Source organism: Schistocerca americana, chromosome 7 (assembly GCF_021461395.2).
Source record: "Schistocerca americana isolate TAMUIC-IGC-003095 chromosome 7, iqSchAmer2.1, whole genome shotgun sequence".
NCBI lineage: Eukaryota > Metazoa > Arthropoda > Insecta > Orthoptera > Acrididae > Schistocerca > Schistocerca americana.
This window is the reverse complement of record NC_060125.1, coordinates 98305726-98319849: the sequence shown is the minus strand read 5'-3', so window position 1 is coordinate 98319849 and position 14124 is coordinate 98305726. Positions and strand designations below refer to the sequence as shown.

The 14124-nt window shown below is 41.6% G+C and overlaps 1 protein-coding gene across 3 annotated transcripts in view; it reads left to right on the top strand.

Annotated features, from left to right (window-relative positions):
• Positions 1-14124, top strand: part of LOC124621951 (multidrug resistance protein homolog 49-like) — an 891132-nt gene that overhangs the window by 547995 nt on the left and 329013 nt on the right. For all 3 annotated transcript variants that reach the window (XM_047147468.1, XM_047147470.1, XM_047147469.1), the window contains exons 3-4: positions 353-419; positions 5513-5706. In XM_047147468.1, coding sequence (XP_047003424.1) covers positions 353-419; positions 5513-5706 — 261 coding nt within the window. The remainder of the gene's footprint in view (positions 1-352; positions 420-5512; positions 5707-14124) is intronic.

The window sequence follows — 14124 nt, the reverse complement described above, 5'->3', positions numbered from 1 at the left end:
ATTTATTTAGACAGGAGGAGGATAAATTTACAGCAAAATTTGTTACCATCATTCTTTATATAAGCATTACGTAACATATCAGTCATTAGATTTTGATATAGACAGAAACTGTGTTTTGATTTATTTCTAAACAGCATTAGGTTATTGCCTAATGGCAGTTTTAAGTACCAGTAATGACAAAGAATGGTGTATTTCATGAAAGATCAGCATTTATCTTTAAAAAAGAGTGAACAAACTTTTCTTAATGATTTTGAAATTTGTAAGAAATACGTCTGCTGTTGAAATGGTAATCTTAATTATTGTTCTGTGGCTATATACCATGAAAATTTCTGTTTCTTTTCCTTGTTTTTAGAAACTTCCTTCCAAGACTTAGAACAACTGATCCAAATCAGCTAGAATCAGTTGCATATTATCAGTTGGTGAGTAAGTACAGAACACTGTTTAACAATCTCTATTCTAAGTTTGCTGGAACTGTACCATATTTTATTTACTAACATCTTTACAGAATTAAAAAATTGGCAGAATTAAAACTAAACTCCATTTCTGGGACTCTTAATCTACCCTAGCACTCTAAAAATAATATTAATTGTAAAGATATGCCACAGATGACAAAAATTGTGGGAGTAAAATAGTTCACATGTACTACTACACATTTTTAATGTGTGCTAACTGTTATCCACCAATGTATACTATATGGTTTTGATAAATAAGTCATATGTATTGAGAGTTAAATATTGATGTAATTAATAGGATCAGTTCATTAATAGCTACACATGTGTCGTGATGTGTATCATTGGTTTACATCATTCTCCACTGCCAGTAGACTAGTGTGTGTATGTGGGGGGTGGGGGTGGGGGGCAGAGCTTGGAGAGGAACCTATATGCTGACTAATGGTTTTCTTCTTGTACTGTGAGAGATCAAACAAGATGGTGTTCATGAAATGTGAACACATTAGTGTTCAGATCTTCCATATGGGAATTTGTCAAATTAGCACTGTGCATGACAGTTAACCATATGCTACATGTACCTTTGATTGTGCAACAATTAAATCCATACAACCAAAGCATTATGTTGCTAAGCATGCACAATATAATGAGAGAAAACTGTTGCACAACATCAACATCCTGCACATGTGTATAAATTGCAGTTGGTCATAATATGTGTAGATTGTTTATATGTAATAAGAAATGTTAAGATAGCTTTCTCACACTTCTCATCTACACAGTTACAATCAATGATGCAGTGCTACTGTTCGGTTGTGAACTGTGTGTCAATGTGCAAGAGATTGAATAAAATGTAAATGTAAGATGGTGGCATTGCTGACTTTTTCAATTAAAGTTCACATCTTTGAAGACAAAAAAAATCGAAACATGCACCATTTACTGTAACTTTGAAAGTAACTGAGCCATGCTGACAGAGTAGATCATATGATGTCACTGCTCTAGAATTAGTGCTTTCTGATTCACACGAACACCCTTATGTCTGTGGTGTATTGCTCAAAACATTCAGAAACAATTTGTGAGTAATTAGGTGTGCATTGTTTTGATGAAAATACATGTAACCTGCAAGTACTATTGCTGAATGAAGAGGTGCGTGACTGTGAAAAGTCGATATCTGAATTGTTTCCTGGTGGCAAATAATGTCAAAAGTACCAGGGCTTTCATTTCATCTCTTGTAGACATCCCTCATATGCATTGTCTGCCTGAACGGTCCCTTATTAACAAGCAGAATGCATCATCTCCTTGTGGCTTTTGACACACTCATATGCAGCCATCAGTGTGTACCAGCATGTGCTATAACCTTTTTCTGCACTGTAAGCATCCAGTAACGATGTTCCAGTGCCTTCACTAGTCTGTGTGCCCTGTGATGAGTAGTGAAATATACATGGGTGGTGGTGGTGGTGGTGGTGGTGGTGGTGTGGGGGGGGGGGGGGGCAGGTGGCAGGTGGCAGGTGGGAGAGAGACAGTGGCTTCTATATCTCATAGTAGGAAAGATGTGGTTTTGGATGGTATGGTTGCTTTTGGGGATTCCCAACCAGATCTGAACAGCTGAATGATTTGCTGATTGTGGCCTCTCCATTCAGTTTTGCTTTCCATGATAGTCAACTGTGACCTTTATTATCAATATTTTGCTTCCCATGGCAGTTGAGCCTGATGTCAGCAGTTTTCTCTGAACGAAGATACTCATGGTACTTCTTCAGCACTGCGGCATGCAAAACAACCTGTGCCTGCACAACCTCAGCGATGGCATATCCTGTGTGCCAGGCACCAGTGATCTAAGTGTAATCAGATCTACTGTTGTGCTTATCCTGTGCTTGACTACCATGTCACTGGCCAGAGCAAGGTCTTATGACACCACAATCACATGTCTCAACAATCTTTTTCATTTTTCTTCATTAATGGAACATTTCTCTCCAACACAATGGAGTCAAAGACATGGCTAACCTATAGTCCTTTTAAAATTATTGACAGTTAACATCTGTCATTTGTTGCTGTGGTGTTGCCACATGAGATGCTGGCTACTGCTCAGTATAGGTAACACACAAATAAGGCAAGTCACTTCACAAGTGCTGTAACTGTGTAATGTAGAGCAATGTTGGAAGTGGATTCTGCAAGGTAGTCGGAAATATGACTTGTTCTATTGACAGCTGATTTTAAGTGACCAATGGCTGAATAGTGGCAGATAACACACTTTGTAGCCCCGAATTTAAACTCATGTTGTAGGCTAACAACCTCATGATGTGTAATGTGTCTGAGAAAGCAGTGGTCAGCAACTTTCGGCAGAACTAAAATCATGGTCACTTTGTTCATGGCATTTAAGGCTAACCTCTACAAACAAACTTGAGACAGAAAAAGTTCAGTTTCAGCACTAAAAGAAAACTGTAATTTCTTGCTGTCATTGGTTACCTGAAACTAACTTCTCACTGGCTGCACAACTTGCTGCGTTAACAACGGATGAGCAGCCCTGGTTGGCACTTGTTTGCAGAATATACACGACACAGGCAGATACCAGACAAAAAAAGAATGATAGGTAGAAAAATAAGAGCAAATAAAAAAGTCAATATGATGATGGAAATGACTTATCAAAGAATTAGAAATGAAAAAATTTCCTTTAAAACAATTAATTGAATAAAAATGATGATTGAACTCTTTTTGACTAGATTTAGAAGTAAAAAAATTCACAATATTTGAACCTACAACCTTAAACATAACAAGTTCACAAACTAACCATTGTGCAAAAGTACAAAGGAGCAGTGAGACTGTTATGTAAAGTAAATAATTTTATGTCTTGCAGAAGACTTTTGAAGGCCCTTGGAATTCTTGCACTTATCCTAAAACATCTACACCTTAGTGGTTTTTATTGTTGATAATGAAAACCTGTTCCAAATGAAATGTAATGTTACACAATCACAATGGAAGACATGGGACTGATTTTTATGTAAGCTTTACTTCCTTATCCAGGGTTCAGAATGCAGTTGCAGGAGTTGGACTAAAAGATCAAAACACTGTGAGGAATGCATGCTTGAACATAAATACACAGTGTGCAGGGTGTGCTGTTCTATTTGACCATGAACAGGACATGTGCAATGTCTTTAATATGTTACAAGTGCCAGTTGTGGTTAGAATAAAGATCTGTGTAGTTATGAGTGCATTACATCGGAAGTGAGTTCAAACATTAGCAAATTGTTGGTGGTTGTATCATGGATGCTTCCGAAGCAAAGGGAGCCAAAGTGTTTTATGTTTCAAGAGGCACTGTGTCAAAGATTTATTACGCATACATAAAAAGCAGGAATACAGCATCCACTTAGTCACAGTGGGGACGAAAGTGCGCATCGAGTGATCATGACAGACGGTCATTGAGAAAGATTGTGATGAAAAATAAGAGGACAACAGCTGCAAAAGACACTGCAGAACTGAATTTCATGCCCATAAACCCTGTCAGCACCACACCAACATGAAGGGAGCTCTGTAAAGTGGGCATTGTGGGGTGAGGTGGAATTCCAGAACCACTCATCAGTGATGAAAATGGCCATAAGAGGAAAACATGGTGCTGAAGCCATACAACATGGACTGTAGAGCAATGAAAGAAAAGTCATTCGCCTGTGTGAGTCTTGTTGCTTTCTGTTTCCAACTTCTGGCTGGGTTTGTGTCCCAAGAATCATCTTTGATGATGATTTGGACAGTCACATTGTTATATTTCATTGGCCCCGTGGTTTCTCTGCAATACTGCATTACTGCCAAGGATTATGTGACCACTTTGGCTGATCAGGTGTACAATATTTGTACTCCAGTGGCGATGCTGTGTTCCAACCACAGCTTCTGTCGTCCAGGACTGGTTTTGTGAGAACAAGGATGAAGTGTTGCTTCTCCCTCAGCCACCACAGGTGCAGGATCTTAATAGTACTGAGCCTTTGTGGTCTATTTTGGAGAGAAGGGTGCACGATCAATCTCCACCTTCATCATTATTGCTTGAACTTGCCACTATTTTACAGGAAGAACGGTATAAGATACCCTTGAAAATCATACAGCACCTGTATTTATACCTTCTGAGACAGCTTGAACAGGTTTGTAATCTAACAGTTGGCCTACACTATATTAGGCATGTTAATGAGTTGAGTTTTTTGATGTTACCAAATTCTTGTCCAGCCCCTGTATGTATTCTGTCAGAAAGATATTGAACAAGCTCACGTCTCACATAAGGCAAGTGGCTAGTTTTCCAAACTCGTTCAAAAGAAAATTAAATCATACCTCATTAGCCACTCTTGTAAAAATTATGTGAATATCTAGACTCAAGGATTGAAAAGTTCTATTAGGTACATAGCTAGTAGCAGGGCTTGTCATCAAGTTTTATAACCAGTAATAAGCACTGTACACAAGATACACTATTTAAAAATGTATAAATATTTTCTCTGCAAAATACTGTTGTAATCAAGTAAATAAAAAGCTTCTAATAGCAATAAAGAACAAGTATACAATTAAAGTAATGGGGCAGGAGCTTTTCTCAAGGTAACAGCTTCGTTTCTAATTTATTCAATTAAGTTTAGATGGCATAAGCATGAACAGCATTAAGCAGTGTAGTGATAGTTCATTATTAATACAGTATACAGATTAAGTTTCTGTTATGTATTTCCCTCATCTTAATGTAGCTATAGCCTGACATGTTTCACATACTGGAACGTTCTCTATTTTGATGGATTCTGCGGAACATGATAAGTGAATGAATGAATGAATGAATGAATGAACAGTTAACTGTAATTCATTAATTCATAAGTGTGTGTGTGTGTGTGTGTGTGTGTGTGTGTGTGTGTGTGTGTGTGTTAGTGTTATTCCTCTTTCAAAATTACAGTAGGTAAATGTGAAGAACACATTTTCTGCCTCATATTCTATTATTCTTCATTTACAATATGAGTATTTGAGATCTAAGTGCACAGTAAATCATTTAAGCCTTAGATGTTAATATTCTATTGTTTTGTGATGAATTTGATTGTGACTTCTTTTTTCTCTACTCACAGTTCCAATATGCAACATGCTGGGAGCAACTGTTGATGTTCCTCGGTGTTACACTTGGCATCATTACTGGACTTTGCATGCCTGCTGTCATTGTGTTGTATGGAGAATTCACAACAATCCTTGTTGATCGCAATGCTGAGAACATTGCATCATCACCCACTACAATTCTCCCTCTGGCTGGTGGCGGACGTATTTTGTAAGTTCAGCAATTTGCAAGTGACTGTTGTTTCGATATTTATTAACTTCAGTTGTTAATTTAGCTCTGTAGCTAGGTAACTGAATTGACTAAAAATGAAGTAAAAGTCACACTTTTCCATGTACAGTAATTCATATTATAGAGGTGTCACCCAAATATGTAAGCTGTTAGGTATGGTCATTAAATTATAAATGAACTTGTTACCTACCAGCACTGCAAGAAAACACATTTTACAGTTGCTGAGAATGAAATATGTTACTAACAGACAACTGATGTCTGACAGCTGCCACTGAGAACTGTACTTCAGATTTGTTCATTGTCTTAGTAATTTTGAGTTTAAAAAGTCTCATGATTAATTTGACTGTATTCTAAGAGTTTTTTTAAATTTTTATGAATACTAGAATCCTTTGAATTTTCTATTTGCCTTGAATATGTGTTTTTAATTAGTTCAACCTCAGTTTGTAATTGTGGCTAATCATCTGAGTTAAATACACATAGCTATGAAAATAATGGAAAAATATGAATGAGAATCATCATTATGGTCTTGAACAACATGTGGAGAACAAGTGAGAGAAGAAATATGCATGGAATTTCTGTTCTAAAAAAACACACATTGTACTTCTGACGTAAGATCTTTTTGATGTTTGCCATACTTTAACTGATACACCATAAATGCAATTTATGGAACACAGTACTTTATAGAGCCAATGTAAGATACAGTGAAGTACAGATTGGACATACTACTGAACACACTGAATGGGCAGCAGTAGTACATTTTACAGAATAGGCTGAGGACTAGTTTGTGATTGCTTAATTAATATTGTTTGTTTGGCACCTCACCAGAGCACACCATGGGGCCGACCGAGGTGGCCTTTCTAAGCAGGTGAACTATACAGATGCACGATCTCTCAAATTGCACGCATCATGAGTGAAGGTACCTCCCTTCTAGGAGGTCAGAAAACCACATACGTACATAAAATGCTAGGCACAGAAAAATGTATGGTACAGAAAAAATGCATGGCACATAAAAATGCAGAGTACAAAAAAAAAAAAAAAAAAAAAAACCACAGTTTCTGAAAAAGGACTAGTACCATGAAAATAAGCACTGATCTCACAAGATACTGAGATTACTAGTCACAGAATACACCAGTGACAGTACTGACCTCCACTTCATGGCCTGACAATGGCAGCTGCTGCAGCATGTGGCACGCAGGTATTGGCAAGTGGGGGCAGAAGCGACGATGGGTGATTTGCACACTGTCCTCCCTCTCGTGAGAGGCTGTACGACAGGACTGGGGACGTCATCTCTGTAGATACATCCTCATCTTTGTCAGTAATTGGACCCAGAGGCATCAGCTGGAGCTTCAGAGACGCTGCCGCACGAGACCCTGCAGTGAAGGTAGCGGCAGCTGCAGTGTCGAATACAGCAGGGGCCTGCACTGGCGATGGCAGTTGAGGAGTGGGGACGGAGGCAGGGACCCGAGACAGGGATCCGCCAGGCGGCGCCACCCGCTCGGTGCAAACATGGACTGTCTGTGACGCAGGTACAGGCATTCGTGATGGCAGAGGCAGGGCAGGGGATGCGGTGAGCCCTCCGGAACAGACCCTGCCATATGCGGCCGCAGCTGGTTGGAGTGGCAAGATGTCTGCCCGCCAGGAGCACAGATGGCACACAGGCACCTGATCTAGCAATGCTTAATGACAGCAGGAACCCATTTTGGCTTGTGGCCGAAACCTCGTGCCCAGACAGGCGCAATCGGCTGGAACCATCAAGGAGCTGGTGATGCTGACAGACGTCGTGTTGGATGCACCAGGTGAAGGAGGGTCTGTAGTTGGCATGTAGCCACTCCGCCAGGCTCTAGTCCACCCCCCTCCCCCTCCTCCAGGAGTGAAATGGTTTGAACTCGAAATACAGTCAAAACTAGCTTCAGGGGACCTACCGGATACATACTTTGGCATCTGAGTTTTAAATGTCTGAACCACATGTTTGGCCTCAACATTAGGCTGAGAATGAAAAGGGGAGTTGTGAGATGGCAAATCCTACTAGTCTGCTAAAAGATGCAAATTCTCCAAAAACAAACTGGGGGCAATTATCGGCAAATGTGGTATTCTGAAGTCCCTCAAAAATTGTAGACAGGGCTTAAATAGTGCCCGCTGCATACATACCACGTGGGAAAACTGGGAATAGGTGTTTACTACAATGAGCCAATACTGATTTAGGAGGGGCCCAGCAAAACTGACATGCAGATGCTCCCACGGGTGCTGCAGCATCAGCCAGGGGCAAAAAGATGCACACAGGGCCGCCTGTTGCTGAACACAGTGAGTGCAAGTGGAGATAAGCCGTATAATGTCCCCATCTATGTCCAGCCAATACACTTGCTGATGGGCCAAAGCTTCGGTGCAAGAGGTCCCCCAATGATCGACACGCAGAAGCTGTAGTACATTATGGTGTAAGGAAGGAGGAATCATAACCTAGGGAACCACATGAAACACAGAAAGGCGGTACTGGAGGGAGAAGTAATTCTGCGAGGGATACAAGGCATGGCCCGGGAGTTTTTCTGGCCACACATGCTGCACAAAAGAGAAGACCCAACAATGTATAGGCTTCCTGGCAATGGTCGGTGCTACCGTGGCACTAGTGACTGGGAAACCATCGACCACATTCTGGTTCTCAGTATCTAAATAAAATCAAAGCAACTAGTCCAGTCGAATTCCAGATCTGGTCCAATTGGAATATGACATAAGGAATTGGCGTTGGCTTGTTGCGCCATCGGCCGCTAATGGATCTGATAATGATAACTGGAGAGGAAAAGAGCCCACCATTGCAAACAATATGCTGCCTTATTTGGTACAGAAGCTGAAGGGCTAAAAAGAGCAACCAATGGCTTGTGATCCATGATTAAATGGATCTAAGAACCATACAAGAAGAGTGAAATTTCTTGAGGGTGAAAACTATTGCTAAAGCCTCATTTTCAATCTGAGAATATCGCTGTTGAGTGGGAGTTAGTCATAGAAGGATAAGCAATGGGTTGTTGAGACCCATCTGCATATTTGTGCACCAACTTCGCACCAATACCGTGCTGAGAGGCATCTGTAGGCAACACGAGATGCTCACCTGGTGGAAAAGTAGCCAGACATGGGTCATATTGAAGCTTGGTTTTAGACAAAGTGAACACTCAGTCACAACCTGGGGCCACAAAAAAGGCAAATTTTTATGCAAAATTGTGTCAGGCTGAGCAACAGTGGATGCGTTCGGTAAAAATTTATGGTTTTACACATTTATTACCTAAAACCACCTACAGTTCTTTAATGGAAGTCGACTGCAGCAAAGCCACAATTGCGTCAGCGTGGTGGCACCACAATAGCTTGACCCCAGTGTGAGAAACCTGAAACCCTAGGTGTTCAATTCATGGCTGAAAATATTGAGATTTGGCAAGACTGCACTTGAGACCTGCAGACTGCAAAACAGAAAACAACGATCGGAGATTGCCAAGGTGGTCTTTGGTGAAAGAACCTGAAGCAAGGATATCATTGATGTAATGTTGCTTTAACAATAACACATGTTTTGAGAGGGGTCCACCTTTAGCAAAACACAATTTTGTTTTTTGTACCAGATGTGTCTCACTGCAGTTGCAACATCATCAGTGTTTTTTTTTTATTATTATTATGGCTGTTAAACATAAGGAATGTTCTTTTACTGTTTAAATACACATAAATATTAGTTTCTAAATTGTAATTACAGGTTTTTGAAGGACACATAAAATTGTGTATTTGTACCTTCTTAACACATGGTGTGGTTTTCCTGCTGCATTACATTTTTACAGTGACTATTTTCCTTTACAGTTTGTCACCTGCAACTATATACAACTTAATGTGGGCAAAATATTTACGCAAAAATTATGATTTCTGAACTGTTATGGCTATGCCTGAGCTTAATAATTCAAATGGCTCTGAGCACTATGTGACTTAAATTCTCAGGTCATCAGTCACCTAGAACTTATAACTAATTAAACCTATCTAACCTAAGGACATCACACACATCCATGCCCGAGGCAGGATTCGAACCTGCGACCGTAGCGGTCGCTCGGTTCCAGACTGAAGCGCCTAGAACTGCACGGCCATTCCGGCCGGCGATTAATAATTCATGTGAAAGGTATATATATATATATATATATATATATATATATATATATATATATATATATATATAATGGAAGGAAACATTCCACGTGGGAAAAATTATATATAAAAACAAAGATGAGGTGACTTACCGAACAAAAGCGCTGGCAGGTCGCTAGACACACAAACAAACACAAACATACACACAAAATTCAAGCTTTCGCAACAAACTGTTGCCTCATCAGGAAAGAGGGAAGGAGAGGGGAAGACGAAAGGAAGTGGGTTTTAAGGGAGAGGGTAAGGAGTCATTCCAATCCCGGGAGCGGAAAGACTTACCTTAGGGGGAAAAAAGGACAGGTATACACTTGCACACACGCACATATCCATCCACACATACAGACACAAGCCGACATATTTAAAGACAAAGAGTTTGGGCAGAGATGTCAGTCGAGGCAGAAGTGTAGAGGCAAAGAAGTTGTTGAAAGACAGGTGAGGTATGAGTGGCGGCAACTTGAAATTAGCGGAGATTGAGGCCTGGCGGATGACGAGAAGAGAGGATATACTGAAGGGCAAGTTCCCATCTCCGGAGTTCGGATAGGTTGGTGTTGGTGGGAAGTATCCAGATAACCCGGACGGTGTAACACTGTGCCAAGATGTGCTGGCTGTGCACCAAGGCATGTTTAGCCACAGGGTGATCCTCATTACCAACAAACACTGTCTGCCTGTGTCCATTCATGCGAATGGACAGTTTGTTGCTGGTCATTCCCACATAGAATGCATCACAGTGTAGGCAGGTCAGTTGGTAAATCACGTGGGTGCTTTCACACGTGGCTCTGCCTCTGATCGTGCACACCTTCCGGGTTACAGGACTGGAGTAGGTGGTGGTGGGAGGGTGCATGGGACAGGTTTTGCATCGGGGGCGGTTACAAGGATAGGAGCCAGAGGGTAGGGAAGGTGATTTGGGGATTTCATAGGGATGAACTAACAGGTTACGAAGGTTAGGTGGATGGCGGAAAGACACTCTTGGCGGAGTGGGGAGGATTTCATGAAGGATGGATCTCCTGCCCTGAAATGAGATCCATCCTTCATGAAATCCTCCCCACTCCGCCAAGAGTGTCTTTCCGCCGTCCACCTAACCTTCGTAACCTGTTAGTTCATCCCTATGAAATCCCCAAACCACCTTCCCTACCCTCTGGCTCCTATCCTTGTAACCGCCCCCGATGCAAAACCTGTCCCATGCACCCTCCCACCACCACCTACTCCAGTCCTGTAACCCGGAAGGTGTGCACGATCAGAGGCAGAGCCACGTGTGAAAGCACCCACGTGATTTACCAACTGACCTGCCTACACTGTGATGCATTCTATGTGGGAATGACCAGCAACAAACTGTCCATTCGCATGAATGGACACAGGCAGACAGTGTTTGTTGGTAATGAGGATCACCCTGTGGCTAAACATGCCTTGGTGCACAGCCAGCACATCTTGACACAGTGTTACACCGTCCGGGTTATCTGGATACTTCCCACCAACACCAACCTATCCGAACTCCGGAGATGGGAACTTGCCCTTCAGTATATCCTCTCTTCTCGTCATCCGCCAGGCCTCAATCTCCGCTAATTTCAAGTTGCCGCCACTCATACCTCACCTGTCTTTCAACAACTTCTTTGCCTCTACACTTCTGCCTCGACTGACATCTCTGCCCAAACTCTTTGTCTTTAAATATGTCGGCTTGTGTCTGTATGTGTGGATGGATATGTGCGTGTGTGCGAGTGTATACCTGTCCTTTTTTCCCCCTAGGGTAAGTCTTTCTGCTCCCGGGATTGGAATGACTCCTTACCCTCTCCCTTAAAACCCACTTCCTTTCGTCTTCCCCTCTCCTTCCCTCTTTCCTGATGAGGCAACAGTTTGTTGCGAAAGCTTGAATTTTGTGTGTATGTTTGTGTTTGTTTGTGTGTCTATCGACCTGCGAGCGCTTTTGTTCGGTAAGTCACCTCATCTTTGTTTTTTTTTATATATATATATATATATATATATATATATATAGAGAGAGAGAGAGGGGGGGGGGGGGGGGGGGGGGAACATTCCACGTGGGAAAAAATATATATAAAAACAAAGATGATGTGACTTACCGAACGAAAGCGCTGGCAGGTCGATAGGAACACAAACACACACAAACATACACACAAAATTCTAGCTTTCGCAACCAACGGTTGCCTCATCAGGAAAAAGGGAAGGAGAGGGAAAGACGAAAGGGTGTGGGTTTTAAGGGAGAGGGTAAGGAGTCATTCCAATCCCGGGAGCGGAAAGACTTACCTTAGGGGGAAAAAAGGACAGGTATACACTCGCGCGCACACACACACACATATCCATCCACCCATACAGACACAAGCAGACATATATATATATATATATATATATATATATATATATATATATATATATATATATATATACACAGGGCTGTTACAAATGATTGAAGCGATTTCATAAATTCAATGTAGCTCCATTCATTGACATATGGTCACGACACACTACAGATACGTAGAAAAAAAGTCATAAAGTTTTGTTCGGCTGAAGCCGCACTTCAGGTTTCTGCCGCCAGAGCGCTCGAGAGCGCAGTGAGACAAAATGGCGACAGGAGCCGAGAAAGCGTATGTCGTGCTTGAAATGCACTCACATCAGTCAGTCATAACAGTGCAACGACGCTTCAGGATGAAGTTCAACAAAGATCCACCAACTGCTAACTCCATTCGGCAATGGTATGCACAGTTTAAAGCTTCTGGATGCCTCTGTAAGGGGAAATCAAAGGGTCGACCTGCAGTGAGTGAAGAAACGGTTGAACGCGTGCGGGCAAGTTTCACGCGTAGCCCGCGGAAATTGGCTCATGCCACAGCTGGAGACCGACAGCGCCGACTTCATCTTTCAACAGGATGATGCTCCACCGCACTTCCATCATGATGTTCGGCATTTCTTAAAAAGGAGATTGGAAAACCGATGGCTCGGTCGTGGTGGAGATCATGATCAGCAATTCATGTCATGGCCTCCACGCTCTCCCGACTTAACTCCATGCGATTTCTTTCTGTGGTTTTATGTGAAAGATTCAGTGTTTAAACCTCCTCTACCAAGAAACGTGCCAGAACTGCAAGCTCGCATCAATGATGCTTTTGAACTCATTGATGGGGACATGCTGCGTCGAGTGTGGGAGGAACTTTATTATCGGCTTGATGTCTGCCGAATCACTAAAGGGGCACATATCGAACATTTGTGAATGCCTAAAAAAAACTTTTTGAGTTTTTGTATGTGTGTGCAAAGCATTGTGAAAATACCTCAAATAATAAAGTTATTGTAGAGCTGGGAATTCGCTTCAATCATTTGTAATAGTGTGTGTGTGTGTGTGTGTGTGCGCGCGCGCACGTGTGTGTATCTATTTACATTGTGTTTCACTTGTTGTTGTTGTGGTCTTCAGTCCTGAGACTGGTTTGATGCAGCTCTGCATGCTACTGTATCCTGTGCAAGCTTCTTCATCTCCCAGTACCTACTGCAACCTACATCCTTCTGAATCTGCTTGGTGTATTCATCTCTTGGTCTCCCTCTACGATTTTTACCCTCCACGCTGACCTCCAATGCTAAATTTGTGATCCCTTGACGCCTCAGAACATGTCCTACCAACCGGTCCCTTCTTCTAGTCAAGTTGTGCCACAAACTTCTCTTCTCCCCAATCCTATTCAATACCTTCTCATTAGTTACGTGATCTACCCACCCAATCTTCAACATTTTTCTGTAGCACCACATTTCAAAAGCTTCTATTCTCTTCTTGTCCAAACTATTTATTCTCCATGTTTCACTTCCATACATGGCTACACTCCATACAAATACTTTCAGAAACGATTTCCTGACACTTACATCTGTACTCGATGGTAACAAGTTTCTCTTCTTCAGAAACGCTTTCCTTGCCATTGCCAGTCTACATTTTATATCCTCTCTACTTCAACCATCATCAGTTCTTTTGCTCCCCAAATAGCAAAACTCCTTTACTACTTTAAGTGTCTCATTTCCTAATCTAATTCCCTCAGCATCACCCGACTTAATTCGACGACATTCCATTATCCTCGTTTTACTTTTGTTGATGTTCATCCTGTATCCTCCTTTCAAGACACTGCCCATTCCGTTCAACTGCTCTTCCAAGTCCTTTGCTATCTCTGACAGAATGTCAATGACATCGGCAAACCTCAAAGTTTTTATTTCTTCTCCCTGGATTTTAATACCTACTCCGAATTTTTCTTTTGTTTCCTTTACTGC